Raw genomic sequence first — 13,325 nt, 5'->3', positions numbered from 1 at the left:
AAATGCTGCCAATGATTAAACAGTCTGAGAGCTTATTTAAGGCTGAGATGAACGCAGCCAGAGAGCAAAGTTCATGGATCTGAAGATGGAAACCACAGTTGTTCTTCCTCTCTTGTTGCTGCTTTGCTCTAATGGGGTCCATCTTCAAATGGTCCACCAACAGAAAGTCCTACTCAGCGATCACAAAGCCAGCTCCGGCAGCTCTGGCAGCTCTGACAGCTCTGGCCTCCACCAGCAGCACTGTGTGTCCGACACCCAGACTGTGCTGAGGGAGATGAGCGCCTTAATGGCCGAGCAGAGGGTGGAGATGAAGCACTTACAGGCAGAGAACAAAGGTACGAGAAACCCCAAACCATGTGACTCCAGAGGTCAGAGGTGGAGACGGTTAATAGCAAAGGGAGGGACTCAAGTGTCACCTGCATGTTTACTGAGTCTGCTTCCACCATTTTGTACAAGAGCCAATGTGGTTTGTCCCTTTTGTTTGTGCTGCATTGCATTTTCTCAACGTGAAATACATTGATGGTCGCTGCTCCGTTTGTCTTCCTGTGCTGCTCTACGTGACGTTTACATGCTCCGTCCTCCTGCAGCACTGGGGGAGAAGGTGGCAGAGCTGGAGGAGGACATGAAGGAGCTGGGCCAGATGAGGAGGAAGCTGGAAGGTATCAAGGCTCAAACACAGAGAAAGATGGACATTTCTTCATAATGATCAATCAATAATGGACTCATGAGAAACACTGACTAACATGATAACATGTTAATAACATGATGTGACTTTGTGTTTCTGCAATAATAATTTGATTTCAGTGCAAGAATCCCAGCTGACCTCCCTCGCAAACCTCTCAAGTACAGCAGGGAGCCAGGTGGGGGCGCTGTGGGCAGAAAGGACAGGTGAATGGAAAGAGTTCAACTGTGATGTACATTTGCTGTTCAACATTTCTTCCCCATGTGAAGGGTTAAAGACTCTTTAATATTCAGATTGTTGCTTCATTCCTCATCAGAATAAATCCAAATGCAAACAAATCTCTCTTGGCAAATCTTCCGTTGTCTCTCAGCCCGTCAGGTTGCTTTCTCAGCCTCTGTAGCAGCAGCATCTGAAGTAACCGTGGGACCCTTTAACACCGACACGACTCTGATCTACAAATACGTTGCCACAAACATCGGGAACGCCTACAACCCACAAACAGGTGTGTTACAGACGCAGTGATGCATGCTGACAGATGTTGCATCAGTTCTTCAGTAAACATGATGAAAACACTCCACAGGTTTGTTCGTTGCCCCGGTGAGAGGAGCGTACCACTATGAGTTCCACGTGGGTGCACATGGATTCGCCTCGGCGGTCCACCTGGTCAAGAACGGAGAGCAGATCTTCGCTGCATATGAGCACCAGACGGCTGGTTATGGAACCGCAACTAACAGCGTCACTCTGGCTTTGGAAGCCAGAGATGTTGTATTTGTGCGTCTGGTAAAAAACTCAAAGGTGTATGACAATGTTAATCACCACTGCACCTTCAGTGGCCACCTGCTGTTCACCCTGTGAGAGGAAACACAACAGGACAACGCCTGAGTTAGTGTGTTTGACCTGATGTAAAGTTTCTTCTCTTAAGAAATACACTTCATTAAATCGAACATTGCAGGTCAACCAGGTTAATGTTTTATTAACAGAACCAAACACACAACAACAACAACAACAACAACAACAAAGCACAAAGCTCCTGCTCGGAGATCTCTGCTACCATCTAGTGGTGACTAAGTGTTAACACAGGACAGACAGACTGAGCCTCCTCTTGTTGGGTCTCCTCCTCCTCCTCCTCTTCCTCCTCCTCCTCCTCCCTGATCACCAGGAAGAAAACAACCAGAATTCATTTTCTGTTTGTTTGAAAACTTCTTTTTTTCAGGTTTTCTCTGGTTTTACAAAACAATGACCGCGGGGTCAACTTTTTCCGAATTTTGTCAATATTCCCCAATTTTCCCCAAATCCACTCAAATCATTGCCATTGCAGCCTGGATGCTGTGTCTGAAATTTGAGCTCTCTAGTTCCTTCCATGTCCAAGATATGGGCCTTTTTCAGGGTTTCTCTAGTTTTACAAAACGATGACCGCAGGGTCAACTTTTGCCCCATGTTGGATTCATGTTAATGTGTATTTAAAGACATTCAAATTTGTGGGGAAAAAATTGGTTTAATTTATCCTTTCAACCACAAATTTCGCCACCCCCCTGCAGTACCTCCGCGGACCCCCTAGTGGTTTCGGACCCCCTGTTGAAGACCTCTGTGCTAGAAGATGTACATTTTTGTATTGTCAACATTTCATTTCGTTTTCATTGTTTGCTTTCTGAACATTTCTTGCTGAAGACAGCAGGGGGCGCTTCGCTTTTCTCTCATTCTGCTGAGCGACTCATTTAATAGAAGGATCCAAATGAGATTAACATTCCAGAATCAAAACTCATAGAAACATTTACCATGTTTAACCGTGTCTGCTTTGTGCCTCCTCCATAAAAACGCTGCAACGAAAGCAAACACAGTGAGCATTTCATATATACAATAATATAGTATGTAGCACTGTAGAAGAGCATATACTCTTCTACCGTCTGCAGAGAGGAGCAAACACAAACACTCAGACTGAAGCATTTTGGACAACTTCAAAGTACAAACCCAGTATTTGGACCTTGATGTGGTTTGATGTTGTTCCATCCTTTTTCTCCACAGTTACTGGCAATGACTGATATGTCTGAGTTCAGGGCAACACTAAATACACAACTACACAAAATGATGTAACGCGTTCAGCATTAAAGCTACGTTGAGGACGAACTGTTTTGTGTGTGTAAGCAGTTTTATCTAAAGCTAATAGAGACCCATCAGCTGATATAAATGCTGCCAATGATTAAACAGTCTGAGAGCTTATTTAAGGCTGAGATGAACGCAGCCACGGAGCAGTGAAGTTCATGGATCTGAAGATGGAAACCACAGTTGTTCTTCCTCTCTTGTTGCTGCTTTGCTCTAACGGGGTCCATCTTCAAATGGTCCCCCATCAGAAAGTCCTACTCAGCCATCACCAAGCCAGCTCCGACAGCTCTGGCAGCTCTGACAGCTCTGTCCTCCGCCAGCAGCACTGTGTGTCCGACACCCAGACTGTGCTGAGGGAGATGAGCGCCTTAATGGCCGAGCAGAGGGTGGAGATGAAGCACTTACAGGCAGAGAACAAAGGTACGAGAAACCCCAAACCATGTGACTCCAGAGGTCAGAGGTGAAGACGGTTAATAGCAAAGGGAGGGACTCAAGTGTCACCTGCATGTTTACTGAGTCTGCTTCCACCATTTTGTACAAGAGCCAATGTGGTTTGTCCCTTTTGTTTGTGCTGCATTGCATTTTCTCAACGTGAGAAACATTGATGGTCGCTGCTCCGTTTGTCTTCCTGTGCTGCTCTACGTGACGTTTACATGCTCCGTCCTCCTGCAGCACTGGTGGAGGACATGAAGGAGCTGGGCCAGATAAGGAGGAAGCTGGAAGGTATCAAGGCTCAAACACAGAGAAAGATGGAAACTTCTTCATAATGATCAAGCAATAACATGATGTGACTTTGATTTTCTGCAATAATAATTTGATTTCAGTGCAAGAATCCCAGCTGACCTCCCTCACAACCCTCTCAAGTACAGCAGGGAGCCAGGTGGGGGCGCTGTGGGCAGAAAGGACAGGTGAGTGGAAAGAGTTCAACTGTGATGTACATTTGACATTTGTTCAGCGTCCGCTGTTAAACATTTCTTGCCCATGTGAAGGGTTAAAGACTCTTTAATATTCAGATTGTTGCTTCATTCCTCATCAGAATAAATCCAAATGCAAACAAATCTCTCTTGGCAAATCTTCCGTTGTCTCTCAGCCCGTCAGGTTGCTTTCTCAGCCTCTGTAGCAGCAGCATCTGAAGTAACCGTGGGACCCTTTAACACCGACACGACTCTGATCTACAAATACGTCGCCACAAACATCGGGAACGCCTACAACCCACAAACAGGTGTGTTACAGACGCAGTGATGCATGCTGACAGATGTTGCATCAGTTCTTCAGTAAACATGATGAAAACACTCCACAGGTTTGTTCGTTGCCCCGGCGAGAGGAGCGTACCACTTTGAGTTCCACGTGGGTGCACATGGACACGTCGCCGGCATCATCCTGGTCAAGAACGGAGAGCAGATCTTCTCTGCATATGAGCAGCAGACGACTGGTTATGGAACCGCAACTAACAGCGTCACTCTGGCTTTGGAGGCCAGCGATGTTGTATTTGTGCGTCTGTTTAAAAACACAAAAGTGTATGACAATGTTAATCACCACTGCACCTTCAGTGGCCACCTGCTGTTCACCCTGTGAGAGGAAACACAACAGGACAACGCCTGAGTTAGTGTGTTTGACCTGATGTAAAGTTTCTTCTCTTTAGAAATAAACTTCATTAAATCTAATATTGCAGGTCAACCAGGTTAATGTTTTATTAACAGCACCAAACACACAGCGACAACAACAACAACAAAGCACAAAGCTCGAAGATCTCTGCTACCATCTAGTGGTGACAAAGTGTTAACACAGACTGAGCCTCCTCTTGTTGGGTCTCCTCCTCCTCCTCCTCCTCCTCCTCCTCCCTGCTCACCAGGAAGAAAACAACAAGAATTCATACTTTTCTGTTGCCGGCCCTTATTCTAGCAGATAAGCTCAGTTAAACATCTATGCTGTAGCTTCACATCCACTCACAGATAAATACTACATTTGCTGGTTAAACAAGATCAAAACAAACAAACACCTTGACCTTTGACCTCGTTGTCTTGTCTGGTTTTTGCCGCCGGGACACAAACTCACTGCGGACACTTGCGTTAAAAAGCACACAGGTTTTATTGCATATCAATTTCATGTATAAATTCTTCATAGCATTGGAAAGATTACATTTGGTATACATTGCTATTCTACAGAATTAACATCAGAGTCATATCTTTTCAATGAAATTTCTCTAAAGTACATCTTCAATAATCACAAGCATCAAAAGAACTGCAATTTCAGAATGGATCCATATGATTCTACAATCCTGTCTTCTTTTTTTTTTTTTTTTTAAATCCTGGCGTCTCTCCTCTGCCAGACGTTAGTCCGGCCCGAGAGCTTGGAGTCAAACGTTCTAAACCTAAACCACATGAACAATAAGTGCATCTACCCATTTCTTTTTTCTTTTCTTTTTTTTTTTTTTATGTTGATTTGATACACGTTTTCACAAATGGACATCATTATGACTGCTAAACACGTCATGCACAATACCTTTTTTTTTGTTGGTTTGTTTGTTTTCCATAAACATAACAGAGGCGATATACAACTCAGATCCAAACAAAACAAGCACCATCCATTTAAACCCATGTTTGTTTTCTTCTTCAGACAAATGCACCATTGTTGTTTTTTCATTCTTTAAAATACTATACAGTTAAAAAGAAACAATATGTATATTTTTTTTATTTTATCCTGTAACAGTGGGTGGGGGGGCCGGGGCGGGGGGCGAGGGGGGGGGGGGGGGGCGAGGGGGGGCAGCAACCGTGTTCTCTTATGCTGAACCGTTTCTCAGTGACCATCTGCCTGAATACTTTCCAAAGTTGGCAGGATGGAATACTTCAATGTGACCCCTTTGCTTTTCCACAGCGCTTATTTACTTCTTACAGTAGTCCATGACATGAGTTACTACATAGTTAACCAAAACAACAAACCCAAGTCTTTACATTTTAAAACCACGTGTTGAAAAACAAATGCTTTACCGTGAATGAGCTCTCATTCAGTAGAATTATAAAAACAGACGTCTGTCTTTAGAAAAATGAGATGATGCAGCAGTCCTCGCATCACGCCGCCGCCACCTGCTGTCGTGAAGAAAAATTACAGTGCTTCCGTTTCCGGTTTGACTTTCCTCTCTCGGCGCCCACGAGCGCCGCCGCCGCCGGCTCGCTCGTCTGCCGAGAGCCAAAGCCGTCTGGAGATTTCTGGGTGTCCTATAAGCTCTAGAGACCAAAGCCTGATCGATGTATGGCTTGGACCCGTGAATGGTTTAAGTGCTAGATTGAGAGTACAGCATCAGGCCTGGTTCTGACAGTCCCAGTACGCAGGGAGGACCAAGGCAACAATGATCAACAGTGCTCACGCCCGCCTCGCCTGTCCGTATCTACAGTATCTACAGTAAATGACTCACGCCACCTCGCAGACCATACGACGGAATGAGTCCTCCTATGATCTGGGATGACAAACAGGGGAACACAACGTTCAAATAATCATCAAGTCCAAGTCCAGAATCAACTAGAAACCATTGACATGTGTTGGAAGGCCTGACCAGCAGAGATATGAGGTCCATATTAATACTATTTGTGGTTACTTGACTCTTCTTCTTCTTCTTTTGTTTGTTGCGGTGAGTCTTTGCCTTCCTTCCTTCCTGCCTGATCGGCTCATGCAAGATCTGTTTGGGAGTTTGGTACCAATGAAATATAGGACAGCTACTCTCTAAGGATATCAATGGGTTACACAAAATATATCATAATGAGGGGAAATGAGCTCCAAGTGGTACAAATCAGTCCGACTCATCAAACCGACGACGACGACGGCGACGAGACCGACGTCTGTTAGCGACGCTCCCAAAGTGAACCGTCCCCCATAATACTGGAACCAATTAGAAGTGGAGACATTCAGCATACTGGATCAAAGGGTTGAGACAGATTAAACACTGCAGGACCGTACGATGCCAAACAGGAGCTAAAGCTAAACTACAGCTACCGGTAACTATAAATTAAAACACATCATTTTGTGGGAACTTTGACATTTTGGCACGCTAACGTCATCAAAAGCCGAGAGATTCTCAATCTCCGACCCGCCGCTCCTTCCTTCGGCGACAAGAGAAGAGAAGGGACCGAACCGCTTTGCTTCATGTGTTCGCCTCCAGTCGTGACAAAACAACCAAAAATAAATACATACACACACTTTTGAAATCAAATATATAAGTGTAATAAGAGAAAAACCGATGACAGCAAAATGCAAAGCCCCTTGGAAATGAAATGATTGTCAGAGAACAAAACATCTTCTATGGGTTATTTGGCACAAACCACTCTCTCTAGGAACATCTAGGTTATTTTGTACATCATATGACAATATCATACAATTTTGGTCCTTCTCTAAAATAATTATATTACACTGACAACGCAAAACAATACTGAGGTGTCTAAGAGGACAGAAGGTCAAGAACATTAAGAGAAGAAGCAGAGAAACGCTTTCCTTCTTCTTCTTCACTTTGATTTAAATTAATTTTCTGCACAATCAAAATGGAGTAATCAATTAAAATGGCTAGAGTCCTCTGATCACTAAATCAATCCAATCACCAGCTGCTGTGCACATCTGAACATTGTAATCATTTATAAATCAACTTCAATCTTCGAGTGGAACGCTTTTGTTTCCTCCAGTAACATTTCTTGTGGTTCTATCGATGATTCTGCGAGTCGACGTGAGACCGGGAGCCCGCAGACGCGTGGCCGCCGCCGCTCCGCCGTGTGGACATGCAGTGCTGATGCAGTGCTGATGCTGCAGTGCTGTGAAGCGTTTAGTGACAGACAGGTCAGGACGAGTCTCTCTGAGCCGCCGGACGAGTCGCTCAGCAGCTTTACGTCCAGTCCGTCACATCAACAGGGGCTGAGCAGTGCTTCCTCTCTGACAGAGTCTTTGCCAGACCCCCTAAACTAGGGCCAAACTCACCCCCCCTCCCTCCCTCTCCCTCTCTCTCTCTCTCACACACATGAACACACACATATACACACAAACACATTCTTTCAACCTTGAATGTTTGTGACAATGAATCTGGCCTCCTCCTCCTCCTCGTCTCCTCACCACTCCTCTTCCTCCCCGACTCTTTGTTTTCTATCCGTTTGTGATACTACTGTTCCTCCTACTCTTCCTCCCTCTTCTTCCTCTGTCGTCTAGATGTGGTTGAGTGGGTGAAAGCCGCTGGTCTCAGACGGTCCACCTCCCATGCTCAGCCAAGCGTCCAGAGAGTTCTGGGAGGGCGCGTGCAAAGGGTTGTTCTCCGAGAGAGACAGCATCATTGCATAAGCCTGCGGGGAGAAGACGGGACGACCTTTAACCTTTGACACTCAAAGCCCTACATCAGAATCAGAGCCAAACTTTCATCTCTTTCATAGAGAAGAGGAGAGGCGACGTCACATGACCACAAACTCCTCCAGTCTCATTTATGTGCATTGCCAGCGTGCGACTGAATGACGACGCCCAAACTAACGCCGCTAACGCCTCACGATCCTGTTTACTCTTATCTCTTATCTGAGTCGTGGCCACGTGTTTGGGCGTCGCCTCTCCTCCTCTGTGGAGTCAGGAGGAGCTCAGAGGAGAGAAGGGTAAGGAGTTAGTGGGTGTGGTTAGTGAGGGCAGGACGTGAGAGCTGAGCCTGATCTCACCTGCGTCTTAGCCTGCCTGTACAAAGTCTCTTTCAACGCCTCCGACTCGAGCGAAGCGTTAAATATGTCTTTAACGTCAAAGGGCTGCTCGTCGCTCGCGGCCTTACGCAGCCCGTCCAGGCTCTTGGGGAAGCTGGGCAGACCCTCCAGGTCCAGGAGAGCCCCCTCCTCCTCTATACACCTGCACAGGTGGATGGATGGATGTGAGGGAGGAAAAGGAAGGACACAGGGCGAGGAAGAGACAGGATGGTGACAGGAGGTTAATGTGATGGAGGTGACGGGGAAAAGGAGAAGAAAGGAGTCGGGTTAGAAAAGCCAAACAAAGAGGAGAAGAAAAAGTTGAGTTAAAGTCAGAAGAGGAAGAGGAGGAGACAGCTGAGCGAAGGAGCAGCGGTTGAGCTTCATCCATCCATCCTGACAGCACCAGCTAAAGCTAAAGCTAAAGCTAAAGCTAAATTCAGCGCTGGGTTCCTCATAAGTCTTCACGTGTTTGTCTGAGAGAAGCCGGTGAACTCCAGGGCCATGAAGAAAATGGAGGAAGAGTGGAGGTGAACGCTGACACAGAGAGACCGTACATGACTAATCTCTGGAGACGTACCTGCGAGTGTGTTCGTAGCTCATAGCTAATGGGGCCGCCTCCGGCTCTTCCTCCTCCTCATCCTCCTCATACGCTCCGGTGGTGACGGGGGAGGGGGACTCTGGCGCCTCGTCGTGAGACTTCTCCGTCAGGCTGCCTTCCTCTTCCTCCTCGTCGTCGCCCTCCGCCTCCTCCTCCTCCTCCTCCAGGCCTCGGAGCGTTAGCTTGGAGTGGCTGGGTGGGCGCTCCTCCTCGGCCTGCTCTGACCTGCGGGGGGCAAAGGTCAAAGTCGAGAGGAAGTGTTAATGATGTTGGTAGCGAGTTTTGTGCGTTTATTTTATCTGATCCCACATTAGTCACAGCGGCGCGCAGCAGTGTTGGAAACGTTAGCCGTGGTTTTAGCTGGACGGCCTGAATCATCACCAGCAGCCAGCCAAACATAAATAATCATCCGGCAGCACGAACAGGCCGACTCTAGTGTCCACAAACAACACGGGCGCTGACAGTCGGGCCTGGAGCGCTTTTCAAACGGGCCCGACATGATTAATGGGCCGCGTTCTCAGAGAGATGAGACGGCCTGTAATGGAGCCGCGCCGTGTGAGTGAAGGAGGAAGATGGCCGATCTGCAAACGGGCTATCAGCACGCCGCCATTACGACCTGCCATCTGTACATTTTCCAGCCTGCCCCCCTGCCCAGGCCCCCCCCCCCACCCAGACCACGATGTCATGGCTCATGATATCATTTCCTCTGGGAAGGCAAATTTACCCCCTTCCATTTTTTTCCGCCGTGCTGTGGACATTTATCAAATCAGACAGATGGACCTGAGGGAGTCGCTGCACGGGGACAGGATTGGGTCACACACAGCGGGCGGATGGACGCGGGCAGGGGGACGTGGAAAAAAAGACTGGCTTCTCCTCTTTCAATCCAGATTAAATATCACCATAATCAAATTGCTGGGCCGGTGGGTGCCTGCGGGGGAGAGCAGCAGGGCTCTGACACGGGGGCCCTGGGGTTTGTCATTTAGTCTAAACACGTCAGCTGGGTGTTTGTGTTAGCCGGGCTACGGGTACGGCGGGCGGAGAGGGGAAGAGCTCCGTCATCAGTGGATCTCCTAGATAAATGCCTCAACCTGAGTTCCCCTCGGGGGTCTGAGCTGCCAACCCGGTCCCAGACCAGGATCCAGACTAAGGCCTGGGTCCTACTCACGGCCCTGATGATGACCTGGGTGAATATCCTGAAAGGACAGACACATCCAAAACACCCAAAAGAGAGCGCCGTCTGTCCCTGCCTCAGCATCCACGACCTCCGAGTTTGGAGATCTGTGGAGCGAGGAACGTTTCTGACCGGCTGTGATGTTGAGAAGGAGGGAAAACGGGAGAGAAACTATGTTGGTAGAGCGGTTAAGAGCGATTACAGACAGTCATACGCGAATGTGCGTCTGCTCTCAGCGTTTGACTTCAACCGGTCAGAGGGAGAATAAACACCCACCGTCTGCTGCGAGGACAGGAAGCATAACACTTAAGCCTGAATTACAGATATTAACATGTCAGGCCGTCTTGTTGTGGATGAGACTCAGTATTGATCCCAGATGGCAGAGCGGCTAAACTGCCTGCTGGCTTAATGTGTGTGGACAAGAGGGGGGGGGGAGTGAGACTATCAGAGAGGAATTCACAGAGAGAGAGAGAGAGAGAGAGACTGAATCTTTTCCGTTTCGTCTACAGAGCAGATAAAAATCAAACCCGTCCAGACGTTTTCATTATTTAAGTTGTGGTTGTTGTTAGAGGGAAACACACACAGACACACACTTCAGGACTACAAACACCTTAGTAAAGCGTTTCATGCCAAATAGCAACAGAACAGACTCAGGGGTGAGGTCTGACTGGTGCTAAGCCACATTAGGCCACTAGAGAGCGCTGTGTTACCACTGGAGAAACGTTCATCACTTCCACACTAAGAAGCTGGAGTTGATTTGATCCATCAAAGTGAGGCGGTTTCACAACTCCTTGCTTCTTTACAGGGCTCATATGAGACTTAGATTTAGGTTTGGGTTAAATATTACAGATTAGCGTTTAAAGGAAAGGGGCGGGGCTTAAGGAACCCGATCATATCACATATCTCCCTTCGGTGCGGTGCGTGGGAACGTGTGGTTCAGTGCGGCGTACCTCTTATCCGTGGAGCTGGACGCCTGGTTCATCTCACTGTTGGAAATGAAGTTGCGGATTTCTGAGAAGTACGAGTCCTCCTTCTCGTCTAAAAGTGCATGATTGTCTGGCTCCGAGTTTGGCGAGGAGATGGTGGTTCCTAGGTTGGAAAGCATCCCAGACTGTTGGCTCACTGTTTTGGGGAAAGCGTGCGGACACACACACACACACACACAGATGTTTAGTTTGATGATCATCAGACGTGGGTAATAGATGAGTGTAAGAGAAATCTTAAATGTCTCTCACACACACACACACACACACACACACACACACACACACACACACACACACACACACACACACACACACACACACACACACACACACACACACACACACACACAGTGCAGCAGTTATGATTGTGATTAGTTTTGGTTCAATTGCCAAACTGAACAAACTTTTGACAACCATGTTAATGTGTGAACGCTCCAGCGCTCACACTCTGCTGGACGTTTATATTACCTTCATCTTATATTTATAAGTAACCGCCTCGGTGTCTTTCATCTAACATGACATCACTGTTATAAATAAAGGATCAGCATCATCATCATCATCGGTTATGTGACACTAGAGCACCTCACGTCAAACTGTCTGTGTTTTCATTTATAATCTTGTGTGTGTTTGGGTTCTGAGAAGGTTCTCCTGAGGTAGAACATCTCCAGTTAGGTCCTGATGTTTGTCATCACACTGATCCGTCCACGTCTCATTATCCTGACTGAGGCTGAGGAACATAAACTGCTGCCTGCCCAGTGTGACCACAGCGCCTCCCAGTGTGTCGTCCCACTTCAGCATTTAGGGGTGAAGTGCTTTCACTTTAGACTCCGGCTGTATTTATAGCTTTATACAAATATTTTCGATTCATTTCTATTTTATGTCTTTTTCCTACAGCGTTTATATTCTACTGTGGCTCTTGGATGCAGTTCAGCCTTATTTTAGGATGTAACTCACAAACGGTAAGAATAGCTTGAAACAGGGGGATGGCACATTCTGTTTAAAAGCACTATCAAAACAATCACCCCTCTACTGTGTGTGTGTGTGGAAAGAGTGTGTGCCTGATTTAGTGTCTTTCTCATTGGAGATTCATCACAAATGGCTTTAAACGACACTACACATTTGTAACCTCCTGAGACCCTGGACGTTATATTTCTCCTTCCCTTCACCTTATACATCATTGTGCTTAACTTAAACCTGCTGTCCTCATGTCTGGACCTGTTTCGCTGCCCCCTAGTGGTATAAATACCACTAGAAAACATAGCAGACAGGAAGAGTGTGTATACTTATTAGGTCCCACTAATCCCAAATAGAGTTATTTAAAAAAAGAAAGACAGAATTTTAAATAAATCTCTGCATCTCAGGAGTCTGAAGCTGCTGCTCTTAGTGTGGCTTAAAGTGTGTGAGCGGTGTCCAAATGGGGACGCGTCATCGGTGTGTCGCTTAACTGAGCTGTGTTTTCCATTGGAGGCCAGTGGATGTTGGTGACATCACATCACTTTACTGCCCACTGAGGATTTGTGGCACACGTTTGAAGACGCGACCGACCCTCATTTCAGTTCGTTATTTGTCGTTCAGAAATGTTCGCACCACATTGCACAAAGACTTTGTTCCATTAGCGTTCGATGGCCAGCGTCCATGCTGGATGTATAACTATACTGTGTTTGGCAATACGGTAGGAAAAAGGAAGCGTGAACTCTTTCATTAAGTGGTCCTTTCCCCTTCAAATCACTCACTGCACCAAGTAAAACATTTATTAAGCTCAAGATTTAAAGGGTTTGTAAAAATTTCCAAAGAGGTAAGGAGCACCATCCATAATTCAGTCTATTGACAACACAGCAAACATCAAATCCCTGTTTGGTAGCTAAGGCTGCAAGTCGAAGGCACCGCAAACTGACCAGGAATGTTCTCGTGCTCGTGCTTCTTGAGATGGCGGTCCAGGTTGGTTTGCTGACCGAAGCAGCGGTTGCACAGGTGACACTTGAAGGGCTTCTCCTTGTTGTGGATGTTGCGAACGTGCCGCTGGAGGTTGGACGAGATGCTGAAGGAGCGGTCGCAGTATTTACACCTGCCGAGGGACGAGAGGAGGACGTGGATGAAA

At 46.9% G+C, this 13,325-nt stretch overlaps 3 protein-coding genes across 8 annotated transcripts in view; 2 read left to right on the top strand and 1 right to left on the bottom strand.

Moving 5' to 3' along the window:
- The first annotated feature begins 46 nt into the window (after window positions 1-46).
- Window positions 47-1,626, top strand: LOC143010872 (uncharacterized). Its single transcript, XM_076163444.1, has 5 exons — window positions 47-335; window positions 588-659; window positions 805-888; window positions 1,053-1,184; window positions 1,263-1,626. Exons 1-5 carry the CDS (start codon window positions 74-76, stop codon window positions 1,535-1,537), a joined length of 825 nt encoding a protein of 274 aa, XP_076019559.1. The 5' UTR covers window positions 47-73; the 3' UTR covers window positions 1,538-1,626.
- Window positions 1,627-2,901: 1,275 nt separating this feature from the next.
- Window positions 2,902-4,446, top strand: LOC143010873 (caprin-2-like). Of its 2 annotated transcripts, XM_076163445.1 has the most exons (5): window positions 2,902-3,202; window positions 3,455-3,505; window positions 3,607-3,690; window positions 3,873-4,004; window positions 4,083-4,446. In XM_076163445.1, exons 1-5 carry the CDS (start codon window positions 2,941-2,943, stop codon window positions 4,355-4,357), a joined length of 804 nt encoding a protein of 267 aa, XP_076019560.1. In that variant the 5' UTR covers window positions 2,902-2,940; the 3' UTR covers window positions 4,358-4,446. The 2 variants fall into 2 exon arrangements, with proteins under 2 accessions (XP_076019560.1, XP_076019561.1); XM_076163446.1 differs by lacking the exon at window positions 3,455-3,505.
- Window positions 4,447-5,234: 788 nt separating this feature from the next.
- Window positions 5,235-13,325, bottom strand: part of prdm16 (PR domain containing 16) — a 161,958-nt gene continuing 153,867 nt past the window's right edge. For 4 of the 5 annotated variants that reach the window (XM_076163460.1, XM_076163461.1, XM_076163462.1 and 1 more), the window contains exons 13-16: window positions 13,123-13,292; window positions 11,192-11,363; window positions 9,050-9,295; window positions 7,959-8,094 (exon numbers count right to left, since the gene is read on the bottom strand). In XM_076163460.1, the coding sequence (XP_076019575.1) occupies window positions 8,082-8,094; window positions 9,050-9,295; window positions 11,192-11,363; window positions 13,123-13,292 (601 nt within the window). In that variant the 3' untranslated portion in view covers window positions 7,959-8,081. Of the gene's footprint in view, window positions 8,095-8,451; window positions 8,633-9,049; window positions 9,296-11,191; window positions 11,364-13,122; window positions 13,293-13,325 lie in introns of all 5 variants that reach the window. The other variant, XM_076163463.1, reaches the window with a different exon arrangement.

The sequence above is a fragment of the Genypterus blacodes genome, unplaced genomic scaffold (assembly GCF_046128005.1).
Source record: "Genypterus blacodes isolate CSIRO-AG114 ecotype Tasmania unplaced genomic scaffold, CSIRO-AGI_Gbla_v1 ptg000131l_1, whole genome shotgun sequence".
In the NCBI taxonomy this organism is placed as follows: Eukaryota; Metazoa; Chordata; class Actinopteri; order Ophidiiformes; family Ophidiidae; genus Genypterus; species Genypterus blacodes.
Note: the sequence above shows the minus strand (reverse complement) of the source record. Positions and strands in the feature narration are given on the sequence as shown.